This window comes from Hippocampus comes, unplaced genomic scaffold (genome assembly GCF_001891065.2).
Source record: "Hippocampus comes isolate QL1 unplaced genomic scaffold, H_comes_QL1_v1.1 scaffold276, whole genome shotgun sequence".
In the NCBI taxonomy this organism is placed as follows: Eukaryota; Metazoa; Chordata; class Actinopteri; order Syngnathiformes; family Syngnathidae; genus Hippocampus; species Hippocampus comes.
In genome coordinates this window covers 1,624,335-1,648,701 of record NW_017805074.1, presented here as the reverse complement: position 1 = coordinate 1,648,701, position 24,367 = coordinate 1,624,335, and the positions used below count along the sequence as shown (strand labels likewise).

The following is a 24,367-nucleotide window of genomic DNA, read 5'->3' as shown; positions in this document are numbered from 1 at the left end:
TCTGTAGTAGCCCATGATCAATTGCTATTTTTTTTCCATCTGCTTGACTATATTACGTGTGCTAGAGTATAATCCTACACAAAACGTGTGATATGAACCTAGGATCCTAAAATATCAATGGCGCTAGAGAAGATGCAAAAAGAGCATCTCATGAGTGAGGTGCGTGTCCTGCGTGCCCAGTGTGATCTTTGTCTCCTTGCGAAAAAGATGCATTCCCCTTCTTTCGTGCAACTGGAGCGTGACATTGGTGTTCCTACAATTGTTTTAATATTTGTTTTTATAGGGGATGCCATCTGTCAGCAGCACTAGTCAGTTGTTTTCTACTAATGTTACATCAGTCTCCCATTCCCCCCGTTCCCCGGACACAAAATGCAATCGAGAGTCACTTTTTGTGCCAGAGTACACATCGAGGCTAACCTCAAGCCACGGTTCACGTCAGTATGTTTTATATCACTAACAGTCAAAAGGGATGGAAATGAATAGGCTGGAGAATGTCCTTCCTTAAGAAGAGAAAGACTAACAATAATTCTGCCAGGCTGATGGCCTACTGTTCAACCTGAATGTGATCCAGTTACGTAGTGGTCATCATCCCAGTGCTCTTTGAAAGAGGAGAAAATAAGCCTGTGCAGAGCATACTGCCGTGATCTACATGATACTCTCGGACCACCAACAGTCAGATAAAAAGCTCTCAGCTGTTTGTAACGACGGTGGTCCAGCCCATGTGAGGCCAGATTGACCAGAACATTTGTGTGTGCGGTGAACACATTCAGCTTGCCATGTGACTGCAATGCTTCGGCTGTGCTAATTAAAGGAGAACAGGGAGATCCAAACATCTTGTCAAGGTTTTTATCATACATCACAGATATAGACCAAACAGTGAAATGAGAAGTCTGCAATTGAAATTCAGCACAGCAAAGACAGATGGGTTGTTTGTTATACATCAGTTATTTCCTGTTGCAGCAGGACTATTTGATAAAAATGTCAACATCTGCATTGCTTAAAACAATTGAAGGTTATGGAGTGGCCTAGTCAAAGTCCAGACTTTGATCTGATTGTTGCAAATTAATGCTGTGACATGACCTTTAAAAGGCGGTTAATGCTCCAAAATCCTCTACTGTTGCTGAATTTAAACAATTAAACAAATAACATTCCCATCAATTTTCTGAACTCTAATTTGGAGGGGGTTTTTTTTGTAGGGGAACGGAGGACACTCCCGATCCGAGATTCAGACCCCCCCCCCCCCCCTCCCCAACTTCACTACTGTATTGTGCAAGCCAGACGTGGATTCCACCACTAGCCACTCGCGTGTTTCTCATGAATATTTCAGACACACGCAAAAATTATAACCACAAGCAGCTGTTTACAGCGTCACATGAGGACCTTATGAGCAGATTTTGATTGAATGTGGACATACATCACTGCGCTATTCGCTAAGGGTAGACCCTCCTGTCCGCCTGAAACGCGCGTGCCCCCTCTTTTCGCGCATGCGCAATGACGCGGTTTGGAACGCGCTGCTGGAGGAGTTGAAGAGAGCGAACGCGTTTGGAGCCTGAGTTGCTGTGTGCCTGCGGCGGCGATCAGGCCAGCGGTGAGCTCCCCGGTGGTCCGCTGGTTGGTTCCCCCGTGATGCTCGTCTGACTTGGCCTCGTCTTTCCCTCGGACGGAATAATTCATGTCGTGAGTCTAACGTGTCGGCGTGAGTCTGGTTACTCGTTCCCAGCAACGTTTCACCTTCTCTTCGGATGAAAACTGGTCACGTTGGTGAGTACTGTTCGAAAGCTGTTCGGATTCTCGACGACGCAAAACGTGAGACAAAAAAACAAGCTGGTGAACTGTAATTCAATTTGACTAGTCGGCTTGCGTTTCTTGAATTCAAGTCATTTCTTCCATTTGACAGATGTTGCAGACGCTGTTATTTGTCACTGACTGTTAAAGATAGATGGCAGACAGTCAGTCATTCATTCTGACAGTCAAACATGACGTCTATTAAGGGATTTTTTTTTTTTTGAATCTGCGCATAAAATAACCCGCACCTCTCACGTGCAATATTGCATGTGACGTAAAGAACATGAAGGATTTGATTATTTTGCAGAAAACTGACTTTAATGTTGTTGTGCCCTTTAACTTTGAACACGTTTAGTAGCTCATTGGAGTTTACTGTGTGAAGTTTGTTTAGCTGTATGGGGATCATAAATGTATTTGCATTCCAGATGGTGCACGGTTGCAGTTGGAAAAGTGCACTTGCATTATTGCATCAAAGTAAAACCAAAGCAACGGCATTAAGTGGCTTTATCTTTTCTTTAGACCAGAGGTCCCCAACCTTTTTGGACCGGTTTCATGTCAGATAATATTTTCAGGGACAGGCCTTGAAGGCCGGATAGATGTAACAATGTAATATGGTATGACCTGCATGAAAAACGTGGTATTTTCGAAACATATTAATAAACACGAATCATAACACGAGGAACGTCCTATCTGGCCGCAACATTCTCAACACTCACAAACATAAGACTGTGGTGCATGTATTTACGTAATAAAGATAAAGTTGTGTGCTCATGATATTTTTCTCTCCGTAGGAACAAAATGTTTTACACCAGGTATCAAGGCTACTTCAAACAATTCACCCAGAATTTCAAATTAACGTTGTTGGTCTTGTTTCAGATTATCTGTTTTCTAAAGTTACTCCAGGGAATAAATCATTTGTAAGCCAGTTTGAAATGTTGTAAGTAAAGACCATTTTTGAATCGATACGTGGCTTTCCTATCGTGAAACCAAGGTGCATAAAATGTTTTTGTGTCTGTCAGGGCAACCAGTGCAAGACGGAGCACAGCATGAACCTAAATAGCTCTGATATCTTGTCAGATTTGGAGCTGTGCACTGTGAGAGTGTTGCCGGAAAAAAAAATACAATTAAAAAAAAACAACAACACACACACACACACACACACACACACACACACACACACACACACACACCAGTTTATAATGTTTTTAAATGTTCCATTTTATTGTGATGAATACGCCCAATCTTCCATGAGGTTTGGATGGAGAACAATAGGAAAGTTGCAAAATCACTCGTAAGTCTAAGTCGAAAGTCTACTGTTGTGTAACTTCTGTATTCAATTAAATATCATTTCATCCCCCTCCATGTTGGGCGATGTCACACACAATGAAGAAAAGAGGGATGTGTGTTATAAAATGGCCTGCGGGGACTTACTTGGTTCACATGGTTATGACTCCCATGAGGAAAATGCATTGAGGAAGCAAACGGATTTGATTAAAGGCTTTTTTGAATCTGTTTCCTCATAAATGTGGTTAAACTGCCACATATGACATCCTGGTTTATCTCTTCTGAGCAGATTAAAAACAAGGATAAGGTGTGTGTGTGTGTCTTCAACTCAACTCAACTCAACTGTATTTATAGAGCACTTTCAAGCAGCCATCGCTGCATACAAAGTGCTGTACATGGAGCAATTTAACATATACAACAAACAGTTAAGCAAATCGGTAATAAAGACGGTAGAAAGCACCGAACAGCAAAACCAAGAACAATCTAAAATCATGCTGAGTCAAATGCCAAAGAATACAAGTGAGTTTTGAGGCGGGTTTTGAAGATGGGCAGCGAGGAGGCTTGCCGAATGTTCAGTGGGAGGTCATTCCAGAGAGAGGGACCAGCAACAGAAAAGGCTCGATCCCCTCTGAGCCTCAGTTTACTTCTTGGTACTTCTAATAATGTCTGGTCCGCAGACCTGAGGCACCGGGCAGGTGTGTAGGGGCAGAAGAGCTCAGAGAGGTAAGGTGGCGCAAGGTCATTTAGAGATTTGAAAACAAATAAGAGGATCTTGAAAATAACTCTAAAATGTATGGGGAGCCAGTGAAGGGATGCCAGAGTAGGAGTTATGTCATTCTTTATTGTGATTTATTGATTTTGTTTTATGTAGCTGTTACTACCATAAAAGGAAAAAAAAACCCAACACATTTCTACATTCTGAATTCTAATATGTGAATGTAAAAAGACAAACAGGCATCAAGGGTTGATCTATATTGCAATATTTGCATATTTGGAAGTTTTGTGTGACTTCAGTGGCACATTTTTCTCGAACATGTCTGGATGATTTCCAATTTTTACACCATCAAGGGTATTTGATTTCAGACGTAGCCCTGTATCGTGTCAGGGATTATAAATAATCCAAGAATACATCGCCATGGCATCGTGTGATTACTTTGTGTTGTGAAGCTCACAAATCATAGGAGAACTGAGTTACAGTCTATTCCAGTATGTCTTCTCCAAAAGCGTTTCAATTCTTTCATAATAATTCCTCATTTGTACTTTTTCATCCATTGTTGGTGTTAATTTACGGTTTTAGCCAAAGAAATTCACCTGCTGTTATTTACACATTTTCAGCTCACAGTTGACATGAAATACATTGTCGTTTCAGCTGCTTTGTTTTGACTGGGGCATATTAGAGCCTGAAAATGTAAACACCCTAAACGGCGTCTTAAATAGAAAATATTAGCATCACCTTTATCGTGTAAAATGAAAACAGCGGTCTGTGAAGGCGTCAGGGGTCGGTCTTGCTGTCTGTGTGTAAGAACTGTCAGAATTTACCTTTGACTCTCCTGCGGCCATTTCCAGCCTAGCCGTGACTGCCCACGGTCTTTCTTCATGTCACATTTATGCAGACAAGTTATTCAACAGACAAGCCGCTGTGCATTCAAGAAGTGTTTCGTAAGGCTTCAAAATGGTGAAAACATCAAGCCTTTCTCTCTGCTCTCAAATGACGTGGGTGTGTTCACTGAACGTGCTGAAACCATGCCGCACTCCACTGGCAACTGTCAATCAAATACTACTACTACGACCTGAAAAATGGAAGCTACTTCATTGAGCAACTTTCTTACACCAACACGTTAACAGTTAACGCCGCAGCCACAATCCGGTTTTGATCCAGAAGACACCGACCTAACTGAGAATCGGCCTCGTTCATCTCAGTCTGTACCAGAATGGTCATTTTTCATGTATAAGTTAGCAGTATGTTTTAGTCAGTATGTTATGTCTCCTCGTTTTTTGAGGCAATTTAAATACCTACTCTGATCTATTCTGTAAATTGTGACTTGTAAGGAAGATGCATATGCGAGGTGTTGGCATAGCTGCCTATCTGCACGCTGCAGTGGTAGAATGTATGTAGTGGGGGAACGGCCGGCTAATGTCAAAAAAAAAAAAAAAAAAAGACGAAAACTTTTATTTCCCATGAACTCCAGAAACATCTTTCATCATTCCAGTGTGTGTGACAACCACCAGTGAAGGGGCAGTGCTGAGATGGGAAAGGGCTGGTCTGACGCCAAAGGGTCCCTATTTGCCTCACATCATTTTCAGCCACATTGAAACACATTCGAAAACTGATCCGTGTTGAACAACATATTTTAGTTCCTGACATGGATGACATCACTTGCATGTTTTTTTTTTTGTTGTGGTTTTTTTTTTTTGTTTTTCTCAACTCAGCCTCTCATAGTTGTTTCCTCTTTTAGGGCCTGCTTTCTTTTTCAGAGTGGCCATGATAGTGCTTCAATCCAGTTCACATTGCATCTGTCTGTTTTGTTTTTTTTTTTTTGCATATAGAACAAAAGAGCCCTGGGCTGATCAGTCGTAAACCTGCAGTGGACAGAGTCACTGGAAATGACTGAGAGAAAAGGTAAAATGATGACTTAAAGAGCAAATTAATTTCGCTCTGTTCACCAGATTTGTGTGTGTGTGTGTGTGTGTGTTTATATATGTATCGATAGATATATCTATATCGATTGTAATCTATCTCGAGAGAGAGAGAGAGAGAGAGAGAGACTCATTTCTGATCACACGGTTTATTTTTATTGGAGTCAAACTGAAACACTCAACCACTTGAGGGGAATGCTGGAGCTTATCCCAGCCATCTTTGGGCAGTAGAGGGGGTACACCCTGAACCGGTTACCATCCGACAATTTTTTGGGCAGTAGAGGGGGTACACCCTGAACCGGTTACCATCCGACAATTTTCGAGTGGTCAATCAGCCTGCCATGCAGGTTTTTGGAATGTAGGAGTACCCGTAGAAAACCCACGCGGGCCAGGGGAGAACATGCAAACTCCACACAGCTGGAATTGAACCCGGTACCTCTGTACTGTGAGGTCAACGCGCTAACCACTGGACCAGCGGGCCTCCCTACACTGCGGTTCCTGCAATTAAAATGTTACCGTCAATGAGGTTTACGCGGTTTCGGTGTGGGTTTACAGGGTGAGGAAATGTAACATGGAACCAAAACGTGATGGGCGATCTGCTAGTAAGCGTTGCTCCAATTTTGTCCAAACGGCACCTGACGGCTGTTGGGTTCGAACTCCATTTATTTCGGTGGGAAATTTTTAAAAGGAAGTCGGCGTCAAGAGAATCGATTGTGTTTGACTTTTGAGAAGCCACTGTTCTGTTCCAAGCCACTGATCCGTGCCTGACCACAAACGATCCTCTTCAACGACAGTACAGTATCTCTTTTCTGCTGGGTTTTGCTTCCGGAAATCTGCTTTGTTTCTCCGCCACGCCCATTTCCTTCGTCACTGAAGCAGAAGTTGACACAATGCAGCGGTTCAGAGATAGCCTTTTGCCGCATCTTCTGGATAAAGCTTTATTTCGTTTTTTTTTTTTTAATTTCGTATTTCATTTACGGCAAATGCAGGTGCTAATTTGGATTCTTGGCATCCGCACCCCATCATACAGTGAGCAGACATGACAAGGACATGGGGGAAAGTGAATAAGTCCCTGAACGCGGCTAGAAGTAAGCTCTCTTCCTGTGTGTGGGTGTGTGGGTGTGTGTGTGTGTGTGTGTGTGTGTGTGTGTGTGTGTGTGTGTGTGTGTGTGTGTGTGTGTGTGTGTGTGTGTTTGTGTGGCTTAACCCTGATCTTGATGCACATGAATATTTGAAGGGCTGGATTATTGTGGAAAAAAATAACAAGCGCCAATATTTTGATTGTGATCGAAATCAGGATGAAGAAAACGATCATTCATTGCTTTCAAAAATGAGTACGATGCCCAATCATCTCTGCACGATGAACACTTAATTTCTGAACACCGTATTGTTTTTGTCGGGTCCAAAATGACCTTGTAATCATGAGAAATTCAAACCTCTTGCACATTCATTCTGCTACGTCACACCATCGCATTACATTGAAGCCTTGAATCAGGCATTGCCTTCATCTCTTTTTCACATTTATCGGAAAATGGATGGATGGATGTTCACTATTTTGTAAAGCTCTTTGTTCCAGCTGCAGCTGTTCTGAAAGCGCTATGTAAATAAAGATGAATTGTATTGTAACCTACGTTTTTTTTCTGCTACTGCCGATTAGAAAGGAATGAAAACAGTCAGAATCACACTTTTTTTCCCTGGTGAAAGTAGAGAGTAGTTTGGTACTTTGGTGTTTAGTATATATTATCATTGACCTCAATATCCTGGTGGTTTTCAAAATGTCAAAATGCTCCACTCCAGTGAAGGAGTTAAATTATGACCCCACTCACAGCACAGTTTCACCTTAACTGATCTTCCAGTTTGTCACTTCAGTTTGGCTGTCACCATGTGTTGGTTAGTCAGGAAGTCTGGCAACCAGAGTGCCTCACATGTCACTTCTTGGAACTCTGTAACGTGGCGTGTTCATGCCTCAGCGCGTTTTGCCACGAGGGCGCATAATATCATGTTGATGGCGTGGGCAGTGATGACAGATAACACAAACAATAGAAATGCAACGAAATGTTTGTTAATTTTTATCGAAATACAATATTTGGAGTAATCCAGTCCCAAGAGTCATCGTGCGTGTTATCAGGATGTCACGCACTGAGACAGTTTGATTTCCAAAATTTGGATCAAAAAAAAATAATAATAAAACAAAGGCTTTAAAAGTATATTATTGTCTTGTGCTTTTTGTTGACCGCCCTGCTTGCCTTATTGTGATAAAAAAAAAAAAAAAGAGTGCCCTGCTGGCTCCAGATAGTAGTTGTCACTTGCCACGCCTGCGGTCTGGAGCGTATTTTTTGTCAGTGATCATGAAGATGAAAAATGCCAGACAGTGCAACCACCAAAGTCAAGCTCAGCCCAATCGCTCCAGCGCTGGTTGTTCTAATTTCAAGACACACACGTTGCATTAATTGAAATGGAATTATTATGTTTCAAGCTTGCACCGTTTCCACCGTGAAGCTGGAGAGGCGTTGCTTGATATTTTTATATGGCTTACTGTCAGACAACTTAACCACTGTCTAATTTGAGAAAAAAGTACTTTCTCAAATAAAGTTAAACTATTCACCCCTTGAAGACAGAGCAGGAAAGTATTTGCAGAAATATACTGTCACTTAGTGTCTGGGTTTAATAAATGTAGTGTAATAACTAATAATAACGTCTTTTGTATCAGCATATATTTGTTGAAATTGAACTTGAATGAAATGTATTGCTCATGCTACAAGAGCGCGATGCGTTCCTATGTTGTGATAAGTTATATGGTTATGGTTATAATTTTTATCATTGTCAATACTTGAACACTATTGAATTTGAATTATTTGTCATTTTATACTTTTAAAAAAATAATGAGGGCATTTTGTAAACAAGTGGATTCATTGGATTGAAGGTTTCACTAACTTGTGCTTTATAATCGGATATGATATCGCAGTTATTTCTGTAATTCTTTTCTTTTTCTGATTCCAGCATGGTGCCTTAGTCTTATCCCGGTTCTCTTCTTCTTCATCTCATTTTTCACATACTACTGTTCCTATGCCATAGTGCAAAGGTAAAGACACACACACACACACACACACACACTTCCTTTGTCTTTTGTCATTGCTCTGGTATTAAGGTCACTTAACACCCAAAATGCCTGCTGTGCTTAAAAAACTGAAAAAAAAATCTCTGGAGGACTGCAAAGCGCTGAGTCCCCATGAATAAAGTAGTACAAGCCGACCACTGAGCCAAGCTGCTGGTCAATTAGTCCCTCATTCAGACCTACTTTGCACTTTTTGAGGCTTCTGGACCCAGTTTATGTCTGGAGCAATCTTATTATTATTATTTTTTAAATGACTTCAATAGCAGTTTTCAGTTTCATGCCAGTGGTGGTGATTCACGTCTTTGTGTCTTGTCTTTTCACAGTTATGCCGGCACCAGCAAGTCTGTCAAGAGCCACAACTCTTTGTGTGCTGGCAGGCTGACACAGAAGAAGTGGGAGAGCCTCGACTTGAAGTGCGTCACAGCATGTCTGCTTAGGTTATCACGATTCACATGTGCTTCTGGCACAACTGTATTATCAGTTGACTTAGCTCTGCAACCATTACTCACCCCATTAGGCAAACCTGTTCGTATCAGAGCCAATACATGATGAATGATGATGATCAAAAGCGCCCTCATATCTTAAGCTTAATAATAAACTCACATCACAATAAGCAGCAGTTTGGCAAACAATGAAAATGTCATTAAAAAAAAAAAAACGGCTTCAAGCGGTTTAATGGAACTTGAGGTTGACGTTTACTGTCAAACTAAAAGTAAAACAGAGAATTACACATTGTTTTCAAAACAACCAAACTACATTGCCTTAAGAGCATGCATCAGCTCGCTTAATACTAACATAATGGAAAGCATGGCTGACATGCTAACAGTTAGCATCAATACTTACAGTTTTACAAACTTCGAAGCAACAGATATTTGAACACAAATTGTGGAGCATCACATGGTGAAAAAAAAAATAATGGAGCAATACTCACAAGCATATATTCTTTATCCTCTCCAAAACTGACTCAGGCACTGTTCAGGAACAGCCTGAGATGCATTCTGTCTAAATGCAATATGAAACCAACTCCCGAATGTGGATTCAGTCTGTCTCTGGTAAATCAGATTTCATGTGCTTTGTGACTGTTCAGACGACAACAGAGCCATTCGGTTTCGATCTGATGGGCAGCCAAAAAAAAAAAAAAAAAAAAAAAAGACTGTTATTCTGAGCAAGGCCTGATATTACACAAAGTGAGTGGGAAGGAGTAAAAGTCTGTTCTTTTTTTTTTTTTTTTTTTTACCTGCAGGACTGGAGGAGCACAATGAATTGGATTAATATTAAAAATGTGTTTTTTTTGCAGGGGGGAGGTTGGAACGGATTAGTGACATTTCCATTCATTTCATTGGAGAAAGGTGATTTGAGATGGGAGTGTTTTGAGTTATGAGTGTAGTCACGGAATGAATTCAACTGGTATCTCAAGGCACCACTGTAGATGGATGTACAGTACAAATAGATCGGCTAAATATGAATTATTTTTTTTAATGCGGCTCTTGTGTGAGATGTCATTATCCTGACCAGATGCGGCTCCTGAAGTGAAGTATTTGCTGAGTATTTATTACTGATACCTTTTCCAAATATTGTTACTCTCCATTTGTGATCGCATAACTTATCAAGACCACGTTTTATCCCCCCCCCCAGCTTTTACTGTAATTCTTCGCCTCTGGACTTTGACCTTTTAAAATGCCAAGTTTTCTAATCTCTACAAGAAAAACATAGTGTGCACGAAGTCCACCGGTTTATGGTGCTTGCCGTGATGTTTTGTCTCATTAAACCGCTTCATGTCCTATGGCGAACTTTCTGACATATGAAATGTATGGGAGCCTCTCTGTCACCGCAGTGGGTCATAAACAGCTGGAATCCGACGCTGGTGAACAAGTCAAAATATTTGACGCGTAATACCAACTGCTGCATTTGTCCTGCTCCAGAAGCTCTGTGAACGTTGTTGTTTTCTTTTCCCTCCAACGAGGCGTGCCAACAGAGGATGTTAATGAGGGACATAGAAATTCAAATGGCCCGTCTGCTCTGCTCATAACGAGCGTGTTTCACCTTTGTAATAGATACCAGAAGCACTTTGGCAAGTTAACGTTTCACCCAAGCCAAGCACAACAAGTTTTCTAAATGGCTGCGATGTGTTTACTGGCAGCATCGTTTGCATTGTCTATTGTGTGCTTTGTTATCACCAAACAGCATCAAAAATGACTTTGTGACTTTCGTGATCTCCAATGGGATTCGTGTGTAACCACCGTCCTGATGTTTCTCCCACAGCATTAGCAGGCGGACGCAGCTCTTTCTAAAACTGGATGATTTCTTCTGGCGAGAACATCTGTCAACGTTGCCGCTTCCTTATGGCATCAAGGGCAGCGGTATGTAGATATTTATTACCTGCTATTTTGCCATTTTATTTCTTTAAACTTTTTGATTATTTTACATTGTGAACTTCTGGGATTTTGTGTCTTACAAGACACAAACCATTTATTACAGAGGGTGGAGGACCTTTTTTCCTATCGGGGCATTTCGGTTTTATGAATTCCACCAAGGGTCAAACAAAGGAAAAAAATAGGATGTGACAGCAGAACATTTTTTTGTTTTTGGAGTTACATGCCCCAGTGGATTAAATACTCCCACGGGGCCATTGATAACCAAAATAGGATGTGACAGCAGAACATTTTTTTGTTTTGTTTTTGGAGTTACATGCCCCAATGGAATTAAATACTCCCACGGGGCCATTGATAACTCACGTGCCCTAGGTTCCCCACCCCTGCTTGATCCCATCTTGCTGCTTTATTCACTTTCTGACGATCGTCTATTTTAAACTGCTACCTTTCTCTCGTTTCCACCCAGAACTGCAGCTGCTGAAAGTTCTTGCGGTAACAGCCAATTGTCAGATGCCGGCCAACATAGAAAAGTACGTGTGACACGGATAAGTGCCAGTAGGTTTAAGTACTGGTTTTGAATTAGGTTTCATCAAGAAGGATGAACAATGTGTGTTGCATTTCTTTCTTTCAGCCTGGAATGCAGAACCTGTGTTGTCATAGGCAACAGCTTCGCCATTAAAAACACATCCTTAGGAGGCACCATTGACAAATATGATGTGGTCATTCGGTAAGAATAAACATTGTATATGCTTTTCATTGGACAACTATGTTACGTTTAATTGTATTTTCAAATTTTGCAAGGCTCGCCTCAATTTCTACGAATTAGGACTGTGCACGAATCGGTGGTGACTTGAATCAGAATTTTCGGATTTGAGTGAGAATGAATATGGCATATTGTCGTCTAGTGTCACAGGCATGTTTGAGTGACAACGCGTGTGACATATCTGTATGTATATATGCCTGGGGTGCACCGTGTCGTGTGAGGCGCGCTCTTTCAGAGCGATACCGGAAGTGTTTACGCGTGTATCAAAATGTTTATCCACCTAATGAGCATAAAATGAAAGAGTGAAGTAATCAGTCAATACAGCCCATCAAGGCAGTGTAGCAATGCCCTTCTCGTTACTTTGCTGTTGGCCTCTGAAGTGCTAGCACAAAGGGAAACGGAAGCAAATTTGGACGCTGGACTCGAGAGATGAAACCCACCTGCCCCAGGTTAGCTTTGTGCAAGCTAGCTGGTATGACACCCCCGCCCCCCCCCCAAAAAACCCTAATTGTAGGTCACTGTATGGCGAGGGTGAATATGAGGCTTGGGAAAACGCTTTGGAAGAACGTAGGTTGTTGATAAAAGTGCACTCCACACCGTTATGATCAAATTAGAATTTTTCCTTTCTGGGACGATGACGTGTTTTTCGGCAAAAGTACCATTAGTACAATTTGAATTGATTAGGGATTTGCTGTTTGAATGGTAAACGAATAGCAATCCCTCTTAAGTCTTTTTAGTCCCTAATAAATAAACACAAAAAGTAACAAATGGAGTATTGCAATATTAATTAGCAACATTGAGACTTCAATTTGGTGCTTTTATTTCATCTCGCCAATCAGAAAACCTTTGGGAAATGTACAGCCAGCTTTCTCAACAGGAAACAGGATCACATTTTGTCATGTCAGGCATGAAACCGCAAACTTGACTTTACTGCTTGGAGCAGACACACACACACACACACACACACACACACACACACACACCGAGTTGCTATAAACCTCTTTCAAACAGCCCAGCTGTTGGCCTGGGTACAATGCATTTTTCTTCCCAACATCAACGTGTCCGGGTGCCTCCCGAGCCTCTCCTTATGAAAACGAATCAGTAGCCGGACATGTAGGTTATTGATGGTCTGAATTCAATGCATGCCTGAAAGCAAATGTCATTGGATTTGTGTCATAGAAACACAACCTGAACTTCTAAATAGCCTAATGAGACTTGTGTGCAACCAAACATAGTCAAGGAGTTTCATAATACCATAATACAACCTGAGTACAACTCACAAGAATTTGGGGAACCGGATGTTGGGTTCTGGAGAAATGTGGGTTTTTTTTGTGTCCTTTTTAGGGAACGTTTGTGTGATATCTAGCCTATTGAAAGTCTGGTCAAAAAAGCCTTACCATGAGAGTAAAATGGACTCATTTGATTACAGTGGTACCTCTCCTTACTTACTTATGAAATTTTCAAGTCACGAAACGCCTCAACAGAAAATATTGCCTCTTTTTATGAAAGAAATTTCAAGATACAAAAGGTAAAAATACATTATGGGCTGCTGCTCGCAGGTCTGAGTTTCCTGAATGCAACATACTTAGAGCTGCTCTGCCATTGGCTATTACCGAGCATCCTCCTGGCATTTCATTGGCTAAGAGGGACCTCTACCATATGTGTGTAGATAAATATTACTGTGTGTATGCAGCGTCCTCATTATTTGTCCCTCGAGCCATGAGGCGTTCCGATAGTTTTACGTAAATGTGAATCAGAAAAAGTGTTCACTAGTCGGGCCATCGCTTACTATGCTGTTGTTTGCCTTGGACATTTTCGAAAGATTGTTAAAAGCCGACAAAAGCAAACCAACTCGGATCAGTTCTTTACAAAACGCCAGGCAAAAATCACCACTGAGAGTGAACATTGAACTAAAGAGGGCAAAAAAAAAAAAAACGATGAGCACGCAGTTAAAAGTTAAACGACCATCATTTATATTCTTTGTTTTTTACATTATACAGACCTCGCATTTATTGTGCAATAATCTAATGCTCGCACGGGCCATAATTCCAAGGCGTTCTCCAACTCATCCAAATTATCAATTGTGTTTTTGTCATTTATGTGTTAATGGTGGATGTTAGAAGCATTTGAAGTGCTCATTTCATGTTTTTTGGAAAATTTTGATTCACCAGTGCACATCCAATCGATGACAGTCAAAAAAATTGAAATTGTGTCACTTGTGCAAATTCGGCGACCATCCACCAGTTGAGTGAAGATTCAGGGAATTGGAGGAATGTCTTGCTGAAAGAACAAATCATTTAGACCACCTGATCGTTCTTCGTGAAGGGAACTGTGGGTGGGCGTGAAGAATACTGCGATTTTGAAAACGAGACGTGATTATACCTCCAGTTTCTCCTCTTACAGACTGAATGACGCTCCGGTGAGGGGCTACGAGGACGACGTCGGGAACAAGACCACAATGAGATTCTTCTACCCCGAATCTGCCTCCTATAATCCAGGCTTGAACAACCAGCCTGGCACACTTCAGATCTTTGTGCCTTTTAAGCAGCAAGATGTACTGTGGCTCAAAGAGATCCTCTACAACGAGAAGAGGGTACAAGATGTGTGGAAAAAGTTCTCGCACACGCACGCGCATGCACACACACACACACTGCTTTCCCCAGACCTTGTCAGCCAACCATATCAGTAACAAGCAGTGATAGGCCAATGTCAAAGTCCTTATTGGGCCTCTGTCCTTTTAGTCGCAGCCTGCTTGTTGCTGGGCCATTACCTGCTAATTATGCACATGGCGTTGCTTCCAGTCATGAGGGAGTTAGTGGCTGGCTTGCATCACTTGTTTGTATATATCAAGTGGGTGAACTGGACATGACTTATCTTTCTATTTATTTTTGTGTGCATGCATTCCAGGGCAGAAAAGGTTTTTGGAAGCCCCCTCCCCAAATCTGGTTGGGTGATTTTGCTCAAATCCGAGTGCTGGACCCGCACTTTTTGCACCAGACGGCAGAGAAGCTGCTGCGAATCCCCCTGAGCGCCAAGGGTAAACAGGTGAGGCTCCCGCTTTTCCAGTTTCGAGAGTCGTCATTCTGTCAGGCAGCTCGGCGAAGAGAAACAACGGTTGCAATTAACTTGTGACCTGTCGACATGCTTAACCGCGCGTTGTCTTGTTGGGAGTCATTCGTGTTGTTTGTTCGCTTTTACGTCTCCCACTCGACACGAACCAAAGCTGGCTGGAGCAGCCATTGGACGGTCAAAGGGTGTTTGGGTGACAAACTCAGTTCAAGTGTAGCTCGGTCATTTGCAAGGGATCCAATTATGGCAGATGATGAGAAAGATCTTCCCGTTCTGACATTTTGATGCAAGATAAACCCTCGCCCTCTTCAAGTTTGCAGCAGATAATGGCTGAGAAATAAGTGGCTTGGGAGAGAAAGCCTAAATAGAGTTTGCAGTACAACCGAAAAGGACAACTCAAAACTATTTCCAAAAGATGGCTGCTGTTGTTCAGTAATTTAGCAGTTCACGAAACAAAACTCAACAAAAGAAAAAATTGAGGAAACTTTGAAGCACTCTTCATGGTGACAACAAGAAAACATGATGCAAGGCGTTTTAGCTATGAGCCATTGATCTGTTTTCACTTGAAAACTTTTTTTTCTGAGCCTGGACTTTGAAATAGTTTCCCCCCTAATGACCGCTTCAATCTCCTGGGAGATTGTGTGCCTGGCAGAGCCAAGTTTTCTTTTGGTTCTGACTCGTTACCCTTGCCAGAGCTCTTTTTTTTTTTTCTTGTCAAAGAATGAGAAGTGGTTAGCCTTTTTGGACCCCAGTCCAAACAAGTGGGCAGTGTATGTGAGGTGAGGGCACCGGCAGCGATAGTCAAGCTGAGCAGCAGGCTTGGCCCACAGGAGCCCTGCACCAACTGTACAAACTTTCAGGAGTGTTGCAGAGAGGGGGGAAAATGGTGTTTCGGACCAGCACCAATTTGGGAGGATGCAAATAGAGACACTTGTCTGTAAGCAGTTACAATGTTAGGATGTTGACTAACTTCAAGGATTACTCAAAAAGCACTCAGCAGATTAGCACAAAACCTTGTGGAGTGGTGGGGTGTGGACCAAGGAAGGAAGGAAGGAAGGAAGGAAGGATATTTTGGGCAGATCGAAAGAAGTGGGTGTTTATGAAGTTTATGAAGTACTGTTTTGGCGCGCATTAGTCTTGTTTGGCGTGTTGGTCTTCTGCTCTGTGGCATTTTCTCTGGCCGACGTCGATCAGTGGGTTTGCGCTCAGTGTTTGGTGTTCGGGTACCAGGTGTTCAGATATGGAGTAGACCACAACATTCTAACATTCTCTTGCGAACAAAGGGCTGCGTGAACAATATTTATTCGGAGCGCACAGTGCAAGATGGTTTCATTTAAAGCAAAAATCGTTTTGACCCGGCTTTGAACTACTTCATTTTTGTGCTCTCATGTCACACTGCTGGACCACACTTTCTGAGAACCACCCATATACGCTCCACCACCACTCCCTCTTCATCTTCTGCATTGCCGACGCTTGTACAAAGCCACGTGATCCACACAGTACGTGTGTTCACATCCCTCTCCCGAAACGCAGGCATGTTCTCTGCTCTTCGCTTGCAGCGATGACAGTGTGCAGCCCACTCACCAAGCTCCGCAGGCCTGTGTCCAAACTACACAGAGCTCTGGCACCGGCCATATGAGGCTCATACACTCAGAATGTCAGCTATTCCGCAAGAATCGGATTCAACACACACACACGGACGGAGCACGGATTGTTGTTCGTCTTTCTTTTTATGCCCTGCGATCGGCTGGCAACCGGTTCAGGGTGTCCCCCACTTACTACCCGAAGACGGCTGGGATAGCCTCCAGCACCCCAACGCGAGCTTTGTGAGGATAAGCAAATTTTTAAAAATGGATAGACGGATGTGCAAATACGGTTGTGTCTGGTGTGTTTATTTACTTAACAGTTTAGAGCGTCTTTTCCTTTCTGTGGTGCAGATCTTTTTTTTTTTGTACAAATACGTTGTTGTGACTGATATATTCCAATTGAGGTCAAGTGAAAAAAAAATTAAAAAGTAGTGTCATGGGGAATTGTAGAGATCCTGCAGAATGGACATAACTCCAAATTCTGCTGTCTCCCCGTAACATAAACATGGACATAAACAACACTGTGGAGAGATCACACCATTGATTTTAATGGAGCCATCTCCACATAATGTAAGTAACATCTTTTATGATTGCCAGAGAGCGCTTAATCTAATATTTTGAGTTATTTTATACTCACTGCTGAGATAGGCTCCAGCACGCCCCGGGACCCTTGTGAGGATAAAGTGGATTAGAAAATGGATGGATGGATGGATGAATGGACATTTTATACTTTTTAGTATTGCTGTGTTCTTTAGTAACGTGCTCAGCGTTTAACGAATGAACAATAACGTGATCTATAAATGGAAACGATGATAGTTTTCCCATATTTTTCTTTGTTTCCAAATGAGAAAATGAGGTGTTGAATTTATTTGTCGTACATCGACGATGCAGCTGCAATTTGATCGCCGTATGGAATCTCTTAGAGGAAAAGGGATCACCATCTGTGGAATGGGTTTGCGTTTTTCTTTTCTTTTCAGTTGCATGTTGATGTTTTTCATTCAGACTTTGCGCTTTCATAGGAAACACGTCCAAATGTGGAACTAGTAATGTACCTCACGGATTCTGTTGACTTGTCTCACCATCTAGTGGCAAGTTGCAGTGGTGCATTAACAGCATAATGAAGGGTGAGATGAGGTGCTTTTGTACACAGATTCCAATTGCACATGGGTCATTTGAATGTTAGCTAAAGTCCAAGAGCAAATTTCTCATTAAGAACCTTATTGATTTGAAATCAGCCATCACTTGGCCCATTCTCCAAACTTGAAGGATCCAAACTTGTTGATATCTCGCCCATCGTAGCTGAGACAAACTAAGTAAGAATCCGACTGGTTCTATGATTAGGTGACATTACCATCATAGTTCATCGTGTCGGGAGACAGCAAACATTTATTTGAGTCTTGAACAACGTGTAAACAGTTGGAATTTTATATCATGATATGTGGCTAGCTGGATTGATTTAAGGATGATGAAAAAGTTTCAAACAAATTGATGTGTGTTTGCCTCCAAAAGATTCATCCGACAACGGGAATGCTTGCCGTCGTCGTTGCCCTTAACTACTGCGATGTGGTCCACATAGCTGGTTTTGGGTATCCAAACTCCAGGAACCTCAATGATCCCGTCCATTACTTCGACCATCGTACTATGAAATCTATGAAGGTAAGTAATGGCGGTCTTTAAAGTGATTAACATACCCCGTTCCTACCTGTTTCATCCCAAGTCTATTTCTGTCCCCTTTTGTAGAACTCTTACCATGACCTCAGTCATGAAGCTGAAGTCTTAAAAAGACTGGAGGACTCGGGTGCCATCTTTTACCTACACCCGCATTCATGAGGCATGTATGATAAGGTTACCAAATCAATTTATGCATATGGTCTTCTAACTTGCATTGTCATGGTGTGCTGTTAGTGTACAACAAGGATGTCCTTCTTGTTTTAATAGTTGTATTTCTCTTTAAGAATATAAACACACAATCACAAATGATTCACACAGCATTTCATCTGCTCTCGGTTTGGAAATAATGTCATTTAATGGAGTTGCTTAATTTATTGTTTTTTGTCTTCTTTTTTTTTAAAAATACATTCTAGTGGTACTGGTACTACTGGATAATTTTTGTTGGACAAAAAAATGAAATGAAATAAATTTTTAAAATAAACTTTTTGTATTCAATCTATATGGCCACAAGATGGCAGTCACACTCCTTTGAGTGTATCAACAATTCCACAGCAAAACCTCAACATGAAATCAAGTTGACATAATTAATTATAATAACAAGTATAATACCATGATAAAAATCAAATCAGTGACCTTCTTTGTACGGATAAACATTTTGATCCAGTTCTTGCATTAGTAGTCTGACTGGACTGTGCTCTACTTAATGTCATGACTATTTGAATTGCAGTACGAGAATTGTGAGCTCACGTGTACAACATGGACATCTGGACGAGCTGAACACCATTATGCTGTTGGGGCCGTGTGCAAAGGGTGCTCACGTGGCAATTCATTAGCATTGTCATGAACTGATTTATGCCTTGGGCATTTAAAAGCTAGTTGGGCTTATGTCGCGTTATAATTAACTTTGAATTAATGCTCATATAAAGCTAATGTAAAGCTTTTCATTGCATTCAAAAATGAGAATGAATGCTGGTTAGCACGTCCGACTCACAGTGCAGAGGTGCAGTGTTCGATTCCACGCCAGGGCCTTCCTATGGTAGCTTGCATTTTCTCCCCTTGCCTGCAAGGCTTTTCTCTGGGTACTCTGGTGTCGTCCCGCATTCCAAAGACGTGCATGGTAGGAAGAGTGAACGCTCTAAATTGCCCTTCGCTGTAATTGTGCGTGCAAGTGGTGTTTCGTCTATGTGTACCCTGCGATTGGCTGGCAGCCACTTCAGGGTGTTCCCCGCCTATGACCCGAAGACACCTGGGATGGGCTCCGGCACACCCGTGACCCTCGTGAGGATAAGCGCATCAGAAAATGGATGGATGGATATAACAGTATAATCTATTTCCTAAACCATCTGTGCACAAACTCTCATTAAAAGCATTTGGGAAAAAAATTAAAGAGGTACTTCACATGAATGCCATTTGTAGCAGGAAAAAGTTAATATTTGTCTGTTATTCTTTTGTTTTTAATGTCACCTGCATGGCATGTGTGCACACGGTCTCGACAAAACTTGTGGAACCACTGGTTCCACTGGTTCATGAAGCACCTTGAAGTTTCTTTTTTCCCATCACTAGCAGGAGGCCTTTATAAATGTTGATTTATTTATTTTTTGTCCCCCCCCCCCCCTGCAAATTATTGCTGAAATGTTTTGCGGGTGTTCCTCCATAATGGTCTGTGCACACAGCAGCATTTTTTTCTTGAAACCCCAATTTACTGATACTTCAGCTTTTTACAGATGTCACTCGTGCTCTTCTGATGATGTGATTTGTACTAATTCTTAACAAGAGCAACACACCGCTGTGACAGTAAAGATACACATTCCCAACATTCCACAATTAGAATTTCCCAAATGAACTCGCCAAAGCTACCATTCTCAGAATTTAAAGTTTTACACGTGTGCCTCCTCTTTCCACATTTCGTAAAATTCCCAATTTTTTGACCAATTCAAACCGCTCGAACATCAAGCCTCGCATTCTAAATTTCTGCCCTTCAATACGACTGGCGGGCTATTGCCCCACAGTGAAGCCAACCTTTTCCCCTAATCCACCTCGCCAGCCTCCCCAATGCACAACTACACACCTACTTTAGGTGTTCCATGTCACGCTTGAAAGCCTGCCTTTGCTTGCTTGACACAACAGGGACTTACATAATAGTGTGAACGTGTCCACTGCTTCTATGACCAGTCAAAACGAGGTCAGACTTTGCAGAAGAGTCTATTTGGAGTGCAAACGTAGCGCTCTGCCAGCATACATGCTACACAGCACCATACCCCGTGTGTGTGTGTGTGTGTGTGTGTACACTGTGGCGCTTTTCTTTAAACATCTGATGTGCTGAAGTCAGGGCATGTATACAGTATTATTAGCATGGCTGAAATGCTTCACGTGGACCTGCTGTGCAAGCTCCCTCATTCTTATTATTTTTGTAATTCACTATAAATATGGCATGATGGTAAAATAAAAAAAAACTACATTAACTTTAACACATTTAAATTTGTACAAGGATGAATCAGATATAATTACTTGAATATCATAACCATATTTGACAATTAAAGAATTAGTCATTAAAGACACAATTTAAAATAATAAATGTATCCATCCATCCGTCCGTCCCCTTTTTTAATCGGTTTCTGCTCACAAGGGTTGCGGGTGTGCTGGAGCCCATCCCAGCTGTGTTCGGGCAGTAGGCGGGGCACACCCTGAACGCGTTGCCAACCATTTGCAGAACTGATAAATGTACACGTCATAAATATACAGTATTTCTCAAGCAGGATGTCAGTCATTGACATACCACAGATTAAGTTAATAAAATTGAATGTAAATATTATGTAATACGACAGCCATATGATTTACACCAATCATCAAATAAAGATCATGTCACTCTTCATAAAATAAAATTAACTGTGGCAACAGTGGAAGTTAAAGTAACCTCGATTTGAATAGAACACTCCGAAAAAATATTGAGTTGATTTTTATTTAACATAATGCACACAACTACACAACAATCGTTAATCAATATATTAGGAATGGAATACAAATATAGTGGTTGAATTAATTGATTAGTTATAGAACAAGTATGTATTACCTAATCAATCAAGGTCTCAGGAAATATGGACACATTTATTGTATTGACAGGATTGAGTTTTATGGGGAGAAAACATGCACGCGCACACACACACACACACACACACACACACACACACACACACACACACACACACACACATGCAGTGCGTCTGTCTGGCGTGCGCGTGCATGTCAAGGGTGGCCAGTGGACATTTCGTGTGGGAGAATACACAAGTGGAACAGGATGCAGTCAGGCTACCCGGCGAGAGGGCATCTGGCTTGGCCTCAGGGCCGGGAGAACTGCCAGGAGGCAGGTGCCCTGTGATCCGGCCCCACACCAACGGGTTCAATATGACGGGCGTGAGGAGAGAAAGAAAGCACAACAAATCCACCTTCTACTATATGGAGTTTGTTTCTCCTCACCGATACGAACTCCCTTTTCTTCATGCTCGTGGCAGTCAATACGATCAAAATGATCCCATCCTCATTTGCGTGGGCACAACGGTCAGGCATATCACCCGATTTAAAAACTTGACACTGCCACTTGAGAAAAATCATTTTCGATCCTAGATTTATATTGTACTGTTTGGCAGCCCGGTGATCGACTGGTTCTCGTGTCGGCCTCACAGTGCAATGGTGCAGGGTTCGATTCTGGCTCCAACCTTCCGGTGTGAAGCTCGCATGTTTTCCCCGTGCCCGCGTGGGTTTTCTCCGGGTACTCCAGTTTCCTCCCACATTCCAAAAACATGCGAGGCAGGTTAATGGTGTCATCGTGAGCACGGATGGTTGTTTGTCTGTGTGTGCCCTGCCCTGATTGGCTGGCAACCGGTTCAGGGTGTACCCCGCCTCCTGCCCGAAGGCAGCTGGGATAGCCTCCAGCACACCCGCGACCCTTGTGAGGATAAGCGAATCAGAAAATGGTGGGATGGATGTTTAATGTCTACTAAAATTGTCCATATGAATTTGACTTTTTGGGAAAATGAGTGCAATCTGAAAGAGCCTGACGCACGGTATAGCTTTAACACGTTTTCCGCTGTTTTTCTCCACCTAAACGTTAACGGCCCTGTTCAATAAGATTCGTTGTGACGTTTGTCAGCGTGATTCTGGCCTGTGGAAGAAAGAAAACCGTGGCAAGAAGCGAAACCCCCCTCCCCCCTAAAAACTCCAGCTAATTCCACAAATATGCGTGAGTATTACTTGGCGGCTGAGTGTCAGACAGAGATGTCTTCTCAATGTTCGTCATTGCACTGTTTGAGACGATGCAGCAGCATGTTGACAGGAATAATAAATAAAGCTGCGGCCGCCGTGTACGCACATGCTATGGAAGCAATGCTGGATGGAATCGAGTCCAGTCTGCTTGTCCCTTCACGCAGTGTGCGTGTGTGTGTGTGTGTGCTGTACTGTTCCTTTAACAACGCAGCAGCCACTATTCGATGTGCTTTTTGTACCCTCGGACATGGCAGCGCAGCTCACGTGTGTGCACAAACAAGAGGCTGAGTGTTCGAGCGCCGGCCCGGCCGCCGGGTTCAGCGCCACTGCTACAAAGCGCCAAAACCGCAGAATCTGAAAATGACACCGGGTTAAAAATGGAACATATTACTCAGCATCCCCCCCAAAAAAAATAAATAAAAAAATAGAAGCCAGCCTACTGTATGGTCAGGGTTTTTGCAGTAACAACAACACTCAGACTGAACATGAACTTCCAACTAACATTTACTGGCCACAAAATGATTTTTTTTTTCCCTTCAAAGGGCCTTGACAAAATGATGCAACCATCCTATTTTTATCCTTTGTGTATTCTATTTTTGGAGCATCAGTGGGTTCTTTTTTTTTTTTTTTTTTTTTTTAATGCTTCCGTAGGGTTTATTTGTTTTCAGAATTGCATGGCAGACCGGGCGGTAAAGTTTGGACAGTCAAATGAGCTAATGTTTGCAAGATATATATATAGTAGTGTGTGTTTGTGTGTGTGTGTGTGTGTAAACGTAAAAAAAACCCTCACAGGCTATATTCTTTGTTCTGTGGGAAGAACGAATATTAAAATGAAAATATATAGCATTGTATCACGCCTATGTGGAATTCTCTTCTTGCATCTCTTACAGCGGACATCAGTGCTGCCTGGGCCAACAACTCTGGATTCGAACTTGCCTAAATGTTCTTGAAACCCCTCAAAAAGATGATTAAAAGTCTGTGACATGGTGAAGCACGGACAACGAACCGCACTCCAGCAGAGGTTCACGTCACGGTATGCCTACTTGGCGTACGTCGACTATTTTTCAGGCTACACATGGCTGAAAATAAAGATGAGCATTTTTCTTCATGAGACAGGCAGACTAAAAGTGCAGTATTTGTTCTTCAATCCACATTTGTTGACACACATCACCCGTCAGCTCATGTTGACTGTAAATGGAATGCGTGGCATGGAGTGATGATAGACGCGCCCTATCATCATGTTATTGTTTTATACAAAAAGTCACAGTCGTAGTAAAATATTGTCGACTTGTCCGCATTGACCCTCTTTCTCTCGGAAGCGGACTGGTATTGCCTATTTCCCTCTCGTGGGAAAATTCCTTTTTGGGCTCGTAATGTCCACTTACATAACAGTATCCATTTTTTAATATCTCGTTCATTTTTTTACAGAAAGACGCTGCAGCCTTTTGTACCCGTCAACCTGCTCTCAGTGTGCAAATACCCTCCCACGTCCTCTCTTCCTCCCCATCTGCTTGTAACGCTGAGCCTTGAATAATGACAATTCAAAACAATGGAACCACTCGACAGTGGTTTCATAAGGCTTTCAATAATTTTTTGCTGATATCCCCTTGTGGCGAAAAAAAAAAAAAAGAAAAACCTTATCAGCTTGGCCACTTTGATAAGAGGTTCGAATGGTGTGTACAGCGTTAAATATAAGTTAACCACTTTCACATGCACACACCGTATTTTCCGCACTAAACTAAAAGGCGCACTGGATTATGAGGCGCACCTTCATTGAATGGCCTATTTTGTAATTTTTTTCATACATTGGGTGCATTATAAGACG

General features: G+C 42.1%; 1 protein-coding gene and 1 long non-coding RNA gene across 6 annotated transcripts; both read left to right on the top strand.

Moving 5' to 3' along the window:
• Positions 1-1,474: 1,474 nt before the first annotated feature.
• st3gal4 (ST3 beta-galactoside alpha-2,3-sialyltransferase 4) lies at positions 1,475-18,779 on the top strand. Of its 5 annotated transcripts, XM_019864974.1 has the most exons (12): positions 1,475-1,761; positions 3,798-3,807; positions 5,625-5,689; positions 8,707-8,788; positions 9,145-9,234; positions 11,084-11,181; positions 11,660-11,723; positions 11,825-11,920; positions 14,360-14,549; positions 14,864-15,001; positions 18,121-18,267; positions 18,352-18,779. In XM_019864974.1, the coding sequence occupies exons 3-12, from the start codon at positions 5,674-5,676 to the stop codon at positions 18,439-18,441; spliced, it is 1,011 nt and encodes a 336-aa protein (XP_019720533.1). In that variant the 5' UTR covers positions 1,475-1,761; positions 3,798-3,807; positions 5,625-5,673; the 3' UTR covers positions 18,442-18,779. The 5 variants fall into 5 exon arrangements, with proteins under 5 accessions (XP_019720533.1, XP_019720532.1, XP_019720530.1 ...); XM_019864973.1 differs by lacking the exon at positions 3,798-3,807 and having other exon boundaries at positions 1,476-1,761; positions 5,617-5,689; XM_019864971.1 differs by lacking the exons at positions 1,475-1,761; positions 3,798-3,807 and adding an exon at positions 6,696-6,794 and having other exon boundaries at positions 5,617-5,689.
• Positions 18,780-22,285: 3,506 nt separating this feature from the next.
• On the top strand, positions 22,286-23,835 carry LOC109512892 (uncharacterized). Its single transcript, XR_002167612.1, has 2 exons — positions 22,286-22,519; positions 23,433-23,835. It is a non-coding gene; the product is annotated as an uncharacterized LOC109512892 (long non-coding RNA).
• The last annotated feature ends 532 nt before the right edge of the window (positions 23,836-24,367 follow it).